Source organism: Oratosquilla oratoria, chromosome 32 (genome assembly GCF_046742065.1).
Source record: "Oratosquilla oratoria isolate Oo_2021 chromosome 32, ASM4674206v1, whole genome shotgun sequence".
In the NCBI taxonomy this organism is placed as follows: Eukaryota; Metazoa; Arthropoda; class Malacostraca; order Stomatopoda; family Squillidae; genus Oratosquilla; species Oratosquilla oratoria.
Genome location: NC_134808.1, coordinates 150,707 through 168,810, shown reverse-complemented (window position 1 = coordinate 168,810; position 18,104 = coordinate 150,707). Strand labels below are relative to the sequence as shown.

Below are 18,104 nucleotides of genomic sequence, written 5' to 3'. Positions count from 1 at the left end.
AATAAATATAATCAAGATGGTGACGTCGGCATCATCGAGTACCCAATTGCTCCTCATGCCGCCTACGTAGGCGTCACCGTATGGAAATGGTTAAACAAACCTTGACCTCACTAGCTAGTCCACCATCAGTGTACCTCCTTTTTTCAGACATTCTGCATGACATCCATCCAGACCAGGTGCCTTACCTGCTCTCATCATCTTAACCACTTCAATACGGGACTTAAATCTCGCGGGCAGCAGCCAATGCCAGCCGTACGACGTAACGAAATAATATTCGCATCATAAAATATAGTCGCCGCTTATATCGATCGTTCTCTCTTTCACCCGCGAATTTTGAAAACCACAGAGAATGGGATTAAGGGCGCATTTGGGAGAATGTAAAAACACAGGGGCGACTACAATAAATATAATCAAGACGCCGATATGGCAGCGTCGCGAATCCACTTGCTCCTCATGACGCCTACGTGTGCGGCACCGTATGGAAGGGGTTAACAACTGCCTTCACTTCATCTTTCCTTATTTTTCCTCCATTTTCCTCACGCATCTCTCTCATTTTCTTAGCATTTGCCACTGCAATTATCTTTCCCTCCCTATCCTCCTTCACATTTAGCAACTCCCTAAAATATTCTGCCCATCTTCCCCTTACTGCCTTCTCTTCCATTATTATCTCTCCATCTGCACCTTTTACCTTTTCTTCTCTACTTAATTTGCCTCCTCTTCCTCTTGTAATTTCTTTCCAAAACATTTCTTTCCACTACATAATCCATTAACATTATTTAGTCCATTAACATTATCTACCACCCTCTCCCATGTGTACTTATGTTTGTCTTTCTTCCAAAACACTGTATTTGCTATCATCAACTCTCTAGACACATCTCCACCATCAACTCTACTGTGATTATTTCCTTGCGCTCCATATTTCCCAACCACTCCATTTATTGGTTCATTTCCTACCCTAGCATTAAGGTCTCCCAATACTACTACATTGATGTTTCTCCCTAATCCCTCCATGCACTCATTTAAATCTATCCAAAAAGCCTCCCTTTCTTCTACACTCTTCTCAATACCAGGCCCATATGCACTTACAAAGACCCACATCTCCTTTCCCAGTTTCACCTTCATCCACATAAACAGTGAAGAAACCTCCTTCCACTCCACTACACATTTACCTATCACTTTACAAAGGATTACAAAGGCGGAGCATACCGACAGGAGACCTTTTGGTCCATATCTAGGTCGGATGCAAAAAAAAAATCATAAAAAAACAATAATAATGTAAATAACAAATAAAATACATAAATAAATGCATAGGTATAGTTAAATAATAAACAGGTAAATAGTAAATAATAATAAATTGACATATAACTAATAATAAATTAAAATCAGACAGACAAATTATAACAAAACAAAAACAAATAATATAAGATAAATTATAATCATTACAGCATCTTACTTAGGTATTTATCTAAATGATTCTTAAAGCTTCGAACTGAACTACATTGCACTACCTGTGCAGGAAGTTTATTCCATTCATTAACTACACGGTTGGCACAAATTGTTTCTACCTACTTCCAAATTGAATCTATTTCCGGACAGTTTGAGACCATTGTTTCTTGTCTGATTCTTATTCAATGTGAAAATTTTGTCACTTTTGATGTTGTCAATTCCCTTTAACCCCTTCCATACGGTGCCGCACACGTAGGCGTCTTGGGGAGCGAGTGTATTCACGAGGCTGCCATATCGGCGTCTTGATTATATTTATTGTAGTCGCCCCTCCATAATGACATTCTTTCTAATTCTTTTGTAATCGCATTTTCTATGGTTATCAAAATTCACGGGTGAAGAGAGAACGATCGATATAAGCGGTGACTATATTTTATGATGCGAGTATTATTATGACACGTCGTACGGCTGGCATTGGCTGCTGCCACCGAGATCCAAGTCCATGACGCCTACGTGTGCGGCACCGTATGGAAGGGGTTAAAATCTTAAAGACCTGTATCAAGTCACCTCTGAGTCTACGCTTTTTTAGGGAAAACAGATTCATGTGTTTTAGTCGATTTTCGTATGATTTATTTTTGATATTTGGAATCAGTTTTGTGGCTCGCCATTGTACTTTTTCCAGTCTGTCAATGTCTTTAATGAGATTCGGTGACCATACGGAAACAGCATATTCCACATGTGGACGAACTAACGATTTATATAGCTTGTTAATGAGTGATGGACTTTTGAAATCAAAAGATCGCGCAATCAGTCCCAGAATCTTATTTGCTTTCTCAGAGGCTGAAATACACTGATTGGATGATTTGAGGTCGTTACTGATAATTACGCCGAGATCTTTTTCACTATCCACTTTCGTTAAGGAATTTCCAAATAACTTGTAATCGTACTTACTGTTATTTTTACCCATGTGCATTACCTTGCATTTACTTGTGTTAAATTTCATTAGCCACTTTTCAGACCATTGCTGAAATTTATCTAAATCTTCTTGAATAACTAATTGGTTTGAGTGATCATTAGCCACTCCGCACAGTTTTGTATCATCAGCAAATTTGGAAACAGTAGACTTTAGTCCATGGTCTATATCATTTATATATACTATGAATAGAAGTGGCCCAAGAACGGAACCCTGAGGAACTCCATTTGCAACACTTTTCCATCCAGAAGTTTTTCCATTTAAAACAACTCTCTGTTTTCTACCATTCAACCAATTACTAGTCCAACCTAATAGGCTACCACTTATTCCATGCAAAACTAATTTAGTAAGTAGTCTTTCGTGTGGGACGGTATCAAAAGCTTTTGCAAAGTCTAGATATATTAAATCTATATTGTTTCTTTTGTCATAATTCGAGATAACTGTGTTGTAGAATTCGAGTAAGTTAGTCGCGCAAGAACTTTTCCGTCTGAAACCATGCTGGCTATCATTTATCAAATGGTTACTTTCTAAATGATGTTCGATAGCATCTCAGATGATGTTTCCATTATTTTTCACGATTGAAGTCAAACTTATAGGCCTATAGTTATTTGGTTTCTTTTTGTCACCTTTTTTGAATATGGGAGTAACGTTAGCTAGCTTCCATTCTCTTGGGACATCTCCGGATATGATGGATTTCTTGAAAATAATTTCTAATGGAACAACAATCTCATTTTTAATTTCCTTTAAAATTCTTGGATGCCAACTGTCAGGCCCTGGTGTTTTATTAACTTTGAGTTTGTCTATACACCTTTTAATTGTTTCTTTTGTTATATTTACCATAGTGAGTAAGTTTACCCCAGACTTTTCACAGGTTTCAGTTTGGAGTTCACTTTGAGGTGTTTCGTTTACAAATACCGAGCTAAAATAATTGTTTAAGATATTATACATTCCTTCATTTGAATATTCAAGTTGACCGTCAGCAGATAATAGTGGACCAATGTGATTCCTAACAACCTTTTTATCTCTAATGTAACTATAGAATTCTTTGGGATTCTCTTTGGATTTCTCAGCGATGTTCATTTCGTATTGTCGTTTTCTTTTTGTTATTGTCTTTTTTAAATCTCTCTGTATTGATACATAACTTTCATAGTCATTAGATGCACCCGAGCACTTATATTTTTTTATAAGCCTGTTTCTTTTTAGCTATACTTTTTTCAGTTTCTTTGTCGAGCCACTTTGGGCGAGCCTGATTTGGGGGACGTCTGTCCTTAAAAGGAATGTAAGTTTGAATCATCTTAGTGAGCGTATTTTGAAATATTTCCCACATCTGATCTACAGGTCTTTCGTTTAATTTTGCCTCCCAATCTGTAAGCTGAAGCTCCTGACATAGTCCTATGAACTGAGCTTTACTGAAATCAGGTATTTTAGAAACACAAGTATCTATTCTAAAATTGTTTAGGAGTTTGAATCTAACTAAGTTGTGATCGTTATTTGCAACAGATTCACCGACTTCTACATCAGTTACCATGCTTTCGCGGCTAGTGATCAAAAGATCGAGTAAGTTTCCATATCTTGTGGGCTCTTTTACATGCTGAATTAAGTAATTGTCACCAAGAAAATCAATCAAGCGACTACCTATATGGCCATGTTCAAGGGTCATCCAATCAATGTCAGTAAAATTGAAATCACCCATTATCAATAAATCCCGGTTGCAGAAACTAGACAGTTCTTGAAATAACAGTTTGTCGTCTGCTAATGATAATGTCTTTGGCCTATATATTACACCTATATTCATTTTTTGTCCATTTGTTTGGGTTAACTCAACCCACAAACTATCATATGCATCCTGTTTCACTTTCTCTAAAACACAAGCATGAACATTATTTTTAACGTACAATAGAACACCCCCACCTTTCTTGTGGTTTCTATCCTGATGAAAGTGTTTAAATCCCGCAATATTAAATTCAGCTTAGAACTCTGTACCATTTAACCATGTCTCAGTTATTCCTATCATTTAGAGATTTTCACTTTTGACATACGCTTGTATTTCTTGAAATTTGTTCCTAATACTACGAGCATTAAAGTACATGGTTTTAATAAACTTGTGATTATTTCTTTTTGACACATTTTGAGTTTCAATATCATGTCTTATATTATCATTTTGTTTTTTATTTATACCTTGCTCTATATTATTATTTGGTCCTTCATTGACATTCAATGCCTCATTAACATTTCTTCTATCAAAATTAACATTTCACCCATCACGGACATCTGGTCGATCACGGTCATCCGATCTCTTTTGTACATTTTGTCCCCCTACGTCACCGTGATTCACGCCGGCCTCCTGTCGTTCAGTGACATTATGTCCGACATCCCTTTCTAAAATTATATTTTGTCCTCCAGTTACATTATATCCTACCATGATATTTTTTCCTCCACTATAATTACATCCCATCGTGATCTTTTGTCTTCCACTGTTATTACATCCTATCCTGATATTTTGGCCTTCATTGATATTTTGTCCGGTATCCCTTCCTAAAATTATATTTTGTCCTTCACTGACATTATATCCTACCGTGATATTTTCTCCTCCATTATCATTACATCCTATCGTGATATTTAGTTCTCCACTATCATTACTTCCCATCGTGATCTTTTGTCCTCCACTGTCATTACATCCCATTGCGACATTTTGTCCTATGACATTACATCCTAATGTGACATTTCGTCCTCTAGCGACATTAGATCCTATCATGATATTTTGGCCTTCATTGACATTCTGTGCGGTATCCATTCCTAAAATTTTACTTACTAGTATAGCCACCCCTTCTTTCACTTGCCCTCTCTTCACTCCTGAGAACCTCCCAATTACACTCGCAAACTCACATTCGCCCCTCCCTCTCAACTTAATTTCACTCAAAGCCAACACATCCATCATTCTTCTCACAAACATACTACCTATCTCTTCCCTTTTACTCTCATCTGTACTACATCCATGCACATTAAAAGACCCAAACCTTAGGGTGCTGGTTGGAAAACTCTTAGACCATCTTATGCCTTTACTTTTTTTTTAGGAATGTCCCCAGTGGGGGCTACTGGGAGAAGGATGCCTAGTCCTAATCCCCATCTTGTTTTTTCTCATCTCTTATGATTCAAGTGGGAAGACTTGGTGGCAGCATGCTATCCCCCACCACAGGGTAGGCAAAAAAAGGAAATGAATATTCATAGAAATGGTACAAGGGGTTGGGGGAAAGCATAATGGAGGGACAGTCACAGTATATCGAAAGTGTCATCATTTCTCTGTGAACAGAGCCCACTTTTATCACAGACAAAATTATATTTGGCTCTGGTCCGTAGGGGTGCCCCATATAGACCCTAAAGTATCAACTGCATGCTACTTTGCCACAGTAACATGCAGCCAATACCCCAGACGGGGATAGTAGGTGTAGGTTATGAAATTTGATCATGGGCTCATTCTGGAGGATTAGGTCTCAGGTTCTTAAAGTCGCATCTTTGGTGGAGGTGAGGTAGGTGATGGGGCTTTGGTTGGAGATCTGGTGGTGGGTGTCCACTCTACTTAGGGGTGCTTTTTTGGGAAGTCTGTCTCTCATGAACATGGGTCCAATTAGTTATTGGCAAATTTCTCCTTTGTCTTGCCTATGTATAGAATGAATTGTGAAAAGATGGTAGTCTTGTACGATGAAACAAAGTTATGAGCATACTTGCTGCTGTATTTGTCTATGCAATATTCAATAATTTTTAATCCCCATTTCTCTGCAGGCATCAGTATACCCGAAATGGTCGACATTTACTTATTGGTGGTAAGAAGGGTCACCTTGCTGCATTTGACTGGCTTACAAAGAATCTTCACTTTGAAATCAATGTTATGGAATCTATACATGACATTTGCTGGCTTCATACTGAACAGATGATTGCAGTAGCCCAGAAAAAGTGGACGTATATATATGACAACCAAGGAATTGAGCTTCATTGCTTGAAGAGAATGGACAATGTATTGAAACTAGAATTCCTGCCATATCATTTTCTCTTGTGTTCTGCAGTAAGTATTTTGATCTACTTAGGCCTTTTCCAGACAGCATGTAGCTGTGCATAGAAGTTGTTGTGGAAGTAGTCTTTTTCTGATGCACTTTAATTGAAAATGCATGCTGTGTTACACAAGACTTTGTCATTTATTACCTTGAACAATCTTCCTTCTATATATTTATTAAATCTTGGCTTCTTTCACATTTTACTAATAGTCTTTAACCAACATCCCCCTTATTAGGGAGAGGAAGCCTCTTACTATATGTATATATATATACCCCATCTGGGGTATTGGCTGCATGTTATTGTGGCAAAGTAGCATGTAGTTGATACTTTAGGGTATATTATGGGGTGCCCCTACAGACCAGAGCCATGCATCATTTTGTCTGTGATAGAGGAAAACTCTGTTCATAGAGAAATGATGACATTTTTATACTACGACTATCCCTCCATTATGCTGTCCCCCAACCCCTTGTTACTGTCCTGTACCATCTCTCTGAATATTCATTTCCTTTTTTTGCGAACCCTGTGGTGGGGGAAGAGAATGCTACCACCAAGTCTTTCCACTTGAGTCTTAAAAGGCGACAAAAAACGGGACGGGGATAGGATTAGGAGTCCTACTACCTGTAGCCCCAAAAGGGGACATCCCCCCCCCCCCAAAAAAAAAAAAAAAAAAAAAAAGGCACAAGAGAGTCTGGGAGTTTTTCAATCAGTACCCTAAGGTTTGGGTCTTTTAATGTGCGTGGATGTGGTACAGATGAGAGTAAAAGTGAATAGATAGGCAGTATGTTTGAGAAGAAAGATGGATGTGCTGGCTTTGAGTGAAACTAAAATGAAAGGAAAGGGCAACTGTGAGTTTGGGAGTGTAGCTGGGAGGTACTCAGGAGTGAAGAGGGGACGAGGGTGAGAAGGGGTGGCTATACTAGTAAGTGAAGAGATAAGTAAGCGGGTAGTGGAGTGGAAGGAGGTTTCATCAAGGTTGATGTGGATGAAGGTGAAGCTGGGAAAGGAGATGTGGGTTTTTGTAAGTGCATATGGACCTGGTAGTGAGAAGAGCGTAGAGGAAAGAGAGGCTTTTTGGGTAGATATAAATGAGTGCATAGAGGGATTAGGGAGAAATGTCAATGTAGTTGTATTGGGAGACCTAAATGCTAGGGTAGGAAATGAACCAATAGACGGAGTAAAAATTGTACTGGAGAAATGATGATGGAGATGTGTCTTGAAAGAGAGTTGATGATAGCAAATACCGTATATACTCGTCTATAGGTCGAAATCTTAAGGAACATTTTTTCGGCCAAAACCTAGGGGTCGACCTATACACAAGGTTGAAATCCAGACATGACAAGAAAGGCTAAGAAGAACTCTTACCTTTTCTTTAGGTTCAGAAATCAAAATATTTACCTACTAGTTACTACCAGTAAACAATGGGGACACAAAATACACGGTATGTACCAAAACATGGGACATTCCTTCTAGATACAGTAACCCCATACTGTGGTTTTACCTGTTTGTTAAAATTCTTAGCACAGGCAAGATTATTATATCATGTGTACTATTATAGTACCCATATTTGTTTAGAAAATAATAAAATGCTGTGATATTCTCAAATTTAGCTTTCTATATGGTATATATTATTGTTACTATTACTAAAACAATGCAACACAAGACGTCTTGTGCTGTCCTGCTGCACAACAAGACGTCTCTTGTTGCTAACCAGCGATGTTGTCACCAACATGACACAAATCTTAAGAACCACCAATTTGGAAGTAGTGTGCCAGACAAGCAGGACAATAAAAGACACCACAAAGACGAAAATACACAACAACCAAACACCGGGCACAAAAGCTGGTGTTTATCATATTCCGTGTTCAGGACGTGATAAAGTTTACATCGGAGAAATGTCACGCGACCTGAATACACGAATACGTGAACACCATTACGACATCAGGCATGAAAGAATGCAAGCTGCTGATATGAGAACCAGAAAAAATCCGCAGGAAGTGTTTAGAAGCAGCGATCATTCAAGGAACGAACACTATTGAACAAAATAAGCGAAACGTCGTACAATAAAGGCTCCGTCCTCATATGGTATTTAACTCGTCAGTCTTGTCGGCAACTGCTACTTTCATGAAAAAAAATCTTTGTAATCTGTTCAAGTTTTTCACTCTGCTGAAATGGCAACTTCAGTGAAACTTATTTAATATTAAAATCAGTGAACTTGAAAAAAAACATAAGCCAAAATACATCAGAATTAGTGAAGTGAAAAAACCATGATAATCAATTGCTATACCAGGCAAGCCATGCCACTTTATAGCATAAAGACAGTGGAATGCTCACAGCACCAAAACAAAAACAAGCCACTCGACCTATACATGAGGTATATGGAAAATTCCAGATTTTTTGGCCAAAAATGGGGGGTCGACCTTTACACGAGATCGACCTATAGACGAGTATATACGGTACAGTGATTAGGAAGAAGGTCAAGCATAAGTACACATGGGAGAGGGTGGTGGATGGAAGAGTGGCAGAGCGTTAATGGACTATATAGTGGTGACCAGGAGTATGGTAGGAAGAGTTAAGGATGTACATGTTCTAAGGGGAGAGAGTGGGGTAATATCAGATCATTTCCTAGTGGAAGGTAAATTGAGAGTGGAGAATAGGTGGAGAAAGAGGAAAAGGGCAGAAGGTAAGGAGGTTCTTAGAGTGAACTGCTTAAATGAGGAAAAAAAGGAGAGTGAGTATAAGAAGAAGCTGAAAGAGGAGTGGGAGGGAGTAAAGGATAGAGTAGAACTAGGAGTGGAGGTGGAATGGGGATGGTTCAGAGAGGGAGTTATAAGGTGTGCAAAGATGGTATGTGGAACAAGGAGGGCAGGAGGAAATAGATGGAAGGGTAGTGAGTGGTGGGATGAGGAAGCAAAGAAATGTGTAGAAGAGAAGAAGCAGACATTCATAGATTGGCTGCAAATTAGGATGAGGGAATCATATGAGAGATACAAAGTAAAGATAAGGGAAGTTAAGCATAAGATAAAGGAAGCAAAGGGGAGAGCAAATGTGAAATGGGGTAAGAGTATGACAGAAAATTTTGAAAGCAATAAAAAGATGTTTTGGAAGGATATTAAAAGAGAAAGAGGAGGCAAATCAAGTAGAGAAGAAAAGGTAAAAGGTGCAGATTGAGAGATGATAATGGAAGAGAAGGCAGTGAGAGGAAGATGGGCAGAGTATTTTAGGGAGTTGCTAATTGTGAAGGAGGATAGGGAGGGAAAGGTAGTTGCAGTGGGAAGTGCAAAGAAAATGAGAGTGATGAGTGAGGAAAATGGAGGAGAAATAGGGAAGGATGAAGTGAAAGCAGCTGTTAACCTCTTCAGTACGGGCCAAAATCTCGCGGGCAGCATTATCTGCCAGACGTAATGTGTCGTAATAATACTCGCATCATAAAATATAATCACCGCTTATATCGATCGTTCTCTCTTTCTCCCGTGAATTTTGATAACCATAGAAAATGTGATGAAGACAGTTTAGAGAGTATGTCATTATGCAGGGGCAACTACAATAAATATAATCAAGACACCGATATGGCAGCCTCGCATATCCACTTGCTCCTCATGCCGCGTACGTATGCGGCACTGTATGGAAGGGGTTAAGATGATGACAGCAGGTAAGGCACCTGGTCTGGATGGATGCCATGCAGAATGTCTAAAAAAAGGAGGTACAGTGATGGTGGACTGGCTGGTGAGGTTACTTAATGTTTGTTTAAGAGATGGTAGAGTGCTGGAGGATTGGAGGAGTGCCTGTATAGTTCCGCTTTACAAGGGAAAGGGGGACAAGTGTGAGTATAGTAGTTTCAGAGGGATTAGCTTGTTGAGTGTAGTTGGGAAGGCTTATAGGAGGGTCATGATTGAGAGGATCAGGAGAGGAACAGAAGGAGTAATTGGTGAGGAACAGTGTGGGTTTAGGACGGGTAGGGGTTGTGTAGATCAGATTTTTGTGATAGGACAGATATGAGAGAAAGCTATAGGAAAAGGTAAGGATGTCTTTTGGGCTTTTATGGATCTGTAAAAGGCTTATGACAGGGTAGACAGGAAGGCACTGTGGGAGGTACTGCAGATATATGGGATAGGAGGAAAGCTGTTAAGAGCAGTCAAGAGTTTTTACGAGTGTTGTAGAGCTTGTGTCAGGATTAGAAATGGAGAGAGAGAATGGTTTGAGGTAAAGGTGGGACTTCGTCAGGGATGTGTTATGTCACCCTGGCTGTTCAATCTTTACATGGATAGGGTGGTGCGAAAGGTGAATGCAAGGGTAGTGGGTTAGGGGTTGGAGATGATTAAAGAAAATGGAGAAAAGTGGTTGGTGAGCCAGTTGTTGTTTGCTGACGACACTGCGCTTGTAGCAGGATCAGAGGAGGGATTGAGGAAGTTAGTGACAGAGTTTGAGAAGGTGTGTGAAAGAAGGAAGCTGAAGATAGATGTTGGTAAAAGTAAGGTGATGAGATGTACAAGGGGAGAGAGTGACAGCAGGCTGGATGTGAGCATTAAGGGTGAAAGACCGGAGGAAGTGGATAGTTTTAGATATTTGGGTGGGAATGTGGCAGGAAAGGGAGAAGTGGTGGTGGAGGTAGAATGTAGATTGAGAGAAGCAAATAAATGCCTTGGTAGATTTAAAAGTGTAATGAGAAATAGACATCTAGGAATGGATGCTAAGAGGAGGTTATATGAAGGAGTGATTGTGCCAACAGCACTGTACATGGGAGAAACATGGAACATGAGAGAGGAAGAGAGAAGGAGTTTGAATGTGTTTGAGATGAAATGTCTGAGAAGTATGATAGGGGTTACTAGACTAGATAGTGTGAGAAATGAGGAGGTGAGGAGTAGAATAGGGGTGGAAAGGGAACTGGGAGATAGGGTTGATGAAAGAGTATTAGGATGGTTTGGACACATATAAAGAATGAGTAAAGAAAGATTGGTAAAAGAAGTGTAGAAGACATAGGTGGAATGAGTGAATATGAGGGGGCGTCCTATGATGAAATGGATGGATGGGGTGAAAGGGGTATTACTAAAGAAAAGAATATCTGTGGAGGAAGGACGGGAGAAGACAGACGATAGAGGTGAATGGAGAGGGGTTGTGTATAGATGATGCTGTGATGCATGAGGGGAAATGGGTGGGGGATGGGGGGTGAGGAAGTATGTATGAGAAAAATTTAACGCAGCCCAAAGGGATTTCTCCCTGTCTTCTTTTCTGCATGAGGGGACGGAGAGGGGGGATCGCCAAATTTCTGAAGCGGCCTTGCTGTGGATGTGCTGTGTCTTGCGACACTGCTTCTGACCCAGGGCAGTGGACAGGATGCAGGGATGACTCGTCATCTAAGAGGTGCCAAGATAAGAAGGAGGGTGGAGGGGAGTGGAATATATAGGAAATGGAATGGGTGGGAGTGGTTTCTGTGCCTTTTTCTTTTTGGCTAACACCCCCCACCCCCACCCCCGTGTTGGGGGAAAAGCCTTTGGTTACAAAATAGGATGAGGGAGTCATATGAGAGGTACAAAGAAAAGAAAAGAGAAGTAAAGCAAAAGGTAAAGGAGGCAAAGAGGAGAGCAGATGTGAAGTGGGGTAAGAGTATGACAGAAATTTTTTAAAGTAATAAAAAGATGTTTTGGAAAGAAATTAAGAGAGGAAGAGGAGGCGAATCAGGTAGAGAAGAAAAGGTAAAAGGTGCAGAAGGAGAGATGATAATGGAAGAGAAGGCAGTAATGGGAAGATGGGCAGAATATTTTAGGGAGTTGCTAAATGTGAAGGAGGATAGGGAGGGAAAGATAATTGCAGTGGCAAATGCTAAGAAAATGAGAGTGATGAGTGAGGAAAATGGAGGAGAAATAAGGAAGGATGAAGTGAAGGCAGTTGTTAAGATGATGAAAGCAGGTAAGACACCTGGTCTGGATGGATGCCATGCAGAATGTCTAAAAAAAGGAGGTACAGTGATGGTGGACTGGTTGGTGAGGTTATTTAATGTTTGCTGGAGAGAGGGTAGAGTGCCGGAGGACTGGAGGAGTGCCTGTATAGTTCCACTTTACAAGGGAAAAGGGGACAAGTGTGAATGTAGTAGTTTCAGAGGGATTAGCTTGTTAAGGGGATCGTCCATCAGAAAATCACGAAAAAATAAAAAATAAAAAACGAAATTCTGAAAATATTTCCTCTAAAAGTGTTGCTCATAAGCTATCTCGTGGCTGAGTATGGAAGCTGTATCTTGATTTTTACTATAAAAAAAAAAATAATACAGTACCCCCCCCCACCCTACTGTGGCTGGATCGTGTGCGCTGCGTACTACATATTATGTTTTCTGTTGTTACATATATTTGCTAACAAAAGAAGCTTTGTTTTTTGCACAATATTTATGCTTTTGTATGATAAATAATAGCATATGAGCTAATATGTTGACAGATGCTGTGACAGTTGACACAGTATTATGGGAAGGCAATATGTGATTGTGTGAATACTGACGTTCAGACAATGCGTAAAGCTATTATGGCCTCCTACCTGCCATCTGTCAGCACAGATGAGAAGTCATTGCATTCTTACTGTCCTAAGGGAGAAGACTCGTGGTGTTTTTTTGCAGAGAGCACTAGCCAGGCAAGAGGAACCCGAGTCTCACAGAGTCAAGAAGCCGTTCCTGGCGAAGATTCCCACTGAGAAGCGGAAATCCATCCTGGCAATATATCAAGACCTCACCTCTACAGAGCTTTTAGAGAAATGCCTCAAGGGAAGGACACAAAACCAAAATGAAAGCTTCCATGCAAAGATCTGGGCTTTGAGTTCAAAGAGGAAGTTTGCATCAGCAGCTATAGTTCAATTCTGTGCTCAAGTTGCAGTTCTGAACCACATCTTTGGTTATGAACTTGCATATATGCCATCAGCAAGAGGGACAACAACCAGTGATGCCATAAAACAGCTTAGGATGGCAGATAAAGATCGTCTGTCGCCAAAGATGCATCGCGCCAAGAAAGGGAAAAGTGCAATATAACCCTGGTGGATACTAACTGGATTCATCATATAAACCTGTAATTAATCAAAAGCTGGCAACAAAGAGTAGGGTTGTGCCTATGATACCCTTTCAACACCATAACATCCTAAATGATGAAAGGGGACCAGTAACCATGAACAAAAAAACTATGACACTCATTCCTGAAAAACTTGATTTTTGCACATTTAACTTGATTCATATCCAAAACGCCTTCACTGATTTTTAACTGCAAATCCTTTTCGGATTCAGCATAATTGGGAGAACATTTGGAGGCAGATTTATGTCCTGTCAAGGACTAGTCGGATTTTCTCATATATACATTTTTTTTGTTTTTTTTTTCTTTTTTCATCAACTTTGGATTTTTTTTTTCTCTTAACAGAATGATCAGAACATCATAATTCTGCCTCTGTTTCTTCATCTATCCTAGCCCATTATAAAGGAAAAAAAAAAAATCAATATCCAGTCAAAGGTCTATCTATCCTCTGAATCAATTTCAAAATTTTCAAAAATTACCCCTCGAAAAAAAAAAAAAAAAAAAAAATCACAATGTAAAAAAACTCGGTGGTATCTTCTCTGAGACAAGATAGTTACTAGGAAAAAATCTCAGCCACTTTCATCCCAAACTAAAAAAGTTCAATTTTCTAATGGACAATCCCCATAAGTGTAGTTGGGAAGGCTTATGGGAGGATCTTGATTGAGAGGATTAGGAGAGGAACAGAGGGAGTAATTGGTGAGGAACAGTGTGGATTTAGGACGGGTAGAGGTTGTGTAGATCAGATCTTTGTGGTAAGACAAATATGTGAGAAAGCTATAGGAAAGGGGAAGGATGTTTTTTGGGCTTTTATGGATCTGGAAAAGGCTTACGATAGGGTAGACAGAAAGGCACTGTGGGAGGTTATGCAGATATACGGGATAGGAGGAAAGCTTCTAGGAGCTGTCAAGAGTTTTTATGAGAGTAGTAGAGCTTGTGTCAGGATTAGAAATGGAGAGAGTGAGTGGGACTTTGTCAAGGATGCGTTATGTCGCCCTGGCTGTTCAACTTATACATGGATGGGGTAGTGCGAGAGGTAAATGCAAGGGTAGTGGGTCAGGGATTGGAGATGGTTAAAGAAAATGGAGGAAAGTGGGAGGTGAGCCAACTGTTGTTTGCGGACGACACTGCACTTGTGGCATGATCGGAGGAGGGATTGAGGAAGTTGGTGACAGGGTTTGGGAGAGTATGTGATAGAAGAAAACTAAAGATAAATGTGGGTAAAAGTAAGGTGATGAGATGTACAAGGGGTGAAAGTGGTAGTAGACTGGAAGTGAGCATTAAGGGAGAGCGACTGGAGGAAGTGGATAGTTTTAGATACTTGGGTGCAATTGTGGCAGGAAAAGGTGGAGTGAAGGTGGAGGTAGAATGTAGATTGAGAGAAGCGAGTAAATGCTTTGGTGGATTGAAGAGTGTAATGAGGAATAGAAATTTGGGAATGGATGCTAAGAGGAGACTATATGAAGGAGTGATTGTGCCAACAGCACTGTATGGGGCAGAAACATGGAACATGAGAGAGGAAGAGAGAAGGAGTTTGAGATGAGGTGTCTGAGAAGTATGATGGGGGTTACTAGGCTGGATAGAGTGAGAAATGAGGAGAAGAACGGGGGTGGAAAGGGAGTTGGGAGATAGGGTTGATGAAAGAGTATTAGGATGGTTTGGACACATGGAAAGAATAAGAGAAGAAAGACTAGTAAAAGAGGTGTGGAAGGCAGATGTGGGGGGAGTGAACATGAGGAGACGTCCTAGGATGAGGTGGATGGATGGGGTAAAGGGGGCTTTGTGGAAGAGGGGAATGTCTGTTGAGGAAGGATGGGAGAGGACAGAAGACAGGGGTGAATGGAGAATGGTTGTATATGGATGATGTTGTGATGCATGAGGTTGAATGGGCGGGGGGATGGGGGGTGAGGTAGTATGTGTGAGCAAAATTTGACGCAGCCCGAAGGGATTTCTCCCCGTCTTCTCCTTTTATACATGGGGGGACGGAGACGGGGGTCGCCGATCTAATGAAGCGGCCTTGCTGTGGATGTGCTGTGTCTTGCGACACTGCTTCTGACCCAGGGTAGTGGACAAGGTGCAGGGATGACCCGTCATCCAGGAGGTGCAAAGGTAAGAGGGAGGGTGGAGGGGTGTGGAATGTATTCAAGGATGAAATGGGTGGGAATGATTTTATGCCTTTCCTTTTTGGCTACCTCCCTTGTAAGGGGGAAAAAGCCTTACGACTGAGTTCGGTTCCGACAGACAGGTCGTAAGTCGATCTGGACGCAAGTCGGAATTTATATATATACGGTATATATTACCCTTTAAATATTATTTTTGTTACTGTATACATGTATATTCTATATTTAGCATACTGAAATAATCTTAGCATCTTTCAACTATGTTGTATAGTATTTTTTAAACCTTTTTTATAATTTTATCTGATTTTCTTTGAGAAACGTAGCATACTGAATAAAATCCTATCATCTTTGACCCATGATATTTAATACTATATTTTTTAAATTTTTTATTATTCTATCATCAGATTTTCTTTAGGAAACGTATGCATACTGAATAAAATCTTATCATCTTTGAGCTACATTGTTTAATATTTATTATTCTTTTTATAATTGTCGTTAGGAAACGTAGCCTAGGCCTATGCATACTGAATAAAGTCCTGTCATCTTTGACCTACAAGTACTTTTTTGTTGGTTAAATTAAAATCATTGTACTGTATAATTTACATCTTATTAATTGCAAAAAATTAAAAATACTAAATGCAAGGCAAAATTAGGAAAAAAATATTTCAAAACACATTCTTTTCATTTACGTACTGTACCGAAAATATTGTTATCGACAACAGACTAGGCTAACAAAGTTTACTGTTACATTTTATTAATTGCAAAACATAAAAATACATAATGCAAGGCAAAATTAGGAAAAAAATATTTCAAAACATTGTTTTCGTTTACGTACTATACCAAAAATATTGCAAAACATAAAAATACAAAATGCTGTACTGAACATATTGTTATCGACAACAGACTAGGCATAAAAAAGTTTTACTGTTACATTTTATTAATTGCAAAACATATTAAAATATAAAATCCAAGGCAAAATTGAGATCCTCTCTTTGTCTTTTAAAATTATCGACACTAGAATGTGATAACTGAAGTTCACGTGCTATCACATAACTTTCTTCCTTCCGGAATTTATATATATACGGTATATATTACCCTTTAAATATTATTTTTGTTACTGTATACATGTATATTCTATATTTAGCATACTGAAATAATCTTAGCATCTTTCAACTATGTTGTATAGTATTTTTTAAACCTTTTTTATAATTTTATCTGATTTTCTTTGAGAAACGTAGCATACTGAATAAAATCCTATCATCTTTGACCCATGATATTTAATACTATATTTTTTAAAATTTTTATTATTCTATCATCAGATTTTCTTTAGGAAACGTATGCATACTGAATAAAATGTTATCATCTTTGAGCTACATTGTTTAATATTTATTATTCTTTTTATAATTGTCGTTAGGAAACGTAGCCTAGGCCTACGCATACTGAATAAAGCCCTGTCATCTTTGACCTACAAATACTTTTTTGTTGGTTAAATTAAAATCATTGTACTGTATAATTTACATCTTATTAATTGCAAAAAATTAAAAATACTAAATGCAAGGCAAAATTAGGAAAAAAATATTTCAAAACACATTCTTTTCATTTACGTACTGTACCGAAAATATTGTTATCGACAACAGACTAGGCTAACAAAGTTTACTGTTACATTTTATTAATTGCAAAACATAAAAATACATAATGCAAGGCAAAATTAGGAAAAAAATATTTCAAAACATTGTTTTCGTTTACGTACTATACCAAAAATATTGCAAAACATAAAAATACAAAATGCTGTACTGAACATATTGTTATCGACAACAGACTAGGCATAAAAAAGTTTTACTGTTACATTTTATTAATTGCAAAACATATTAAAATATAAAATCCAAGGCAAAATTGAGATCCTCTCTTTGTCTTTTAAAATTATCGACACTAGAATGTGATAACTGAAGTTCACGTGCTATCACATAACTTTCTTCCTTCCTTCATAATGTTTTATCACTTTCATTTTCGTGTCAAGTTCAATAACCTTTCTTTGTTTCTTGGCAGGCTTGGAAATATCTAAAGATAATTTTCTTTTAGACATCTTCATGGGGGTTTCAAGCACAAAAAAATTAAAGATATAATCCTTGTCATGAATGAAGTCAGAAATACCACATGCTCCTGAATGAGAGGGAAGCTGACGCTGCCAGTAACCTGCCAAAACTATCGTACTCGCGTCTCGCGGCGTGCAAAGTAATTGTACTGCATTGCCAGGCATAACATTGCAATTCTATTACTCTATTAAATGTTAAATATTATTGCACTATCTCGTGGTCGTAAAGTCGATCAGTCGTAAGTCGCATAGGTCGTAAGTCGACGACTACCTGCATATATGTATATGTATATATATATATGTATATGTATATATATATATGTATATATATGTATATATATATCAATATACAGACGCTCCTCTACTTACGTTCATTTGTTTTACGTTTTTCG

General features: G+C 38.7%; 1 protein-coding gene across 4 annotated transcripts in view; it reads left to right on the top strand.

Moving 5' to 3' along the window:
- Nucleotides 1-18,104, top strand: part of LOC143041739 (WD repeat-containing protein 46-like) — a 115,095-nt gene that overhangs the window by 36,588 nt on the left and 60,403 nt on the right. For all 4 annotated transcript variants that reach the window (XM_076213749.1, XM_076213750.1, XM_076213748.1 and 1 more), the window contains exon 5: nucleotides 6,197-6,476. In XM_076213749.1, coding sequence (XP_076069864.1) covers nucleotides 6,197-6,476 — 280 coding nt within the window. The remainder of the gene's footprint in view (nucleotides 1-6,196; nucleotides 6,477-18,104) is intronic.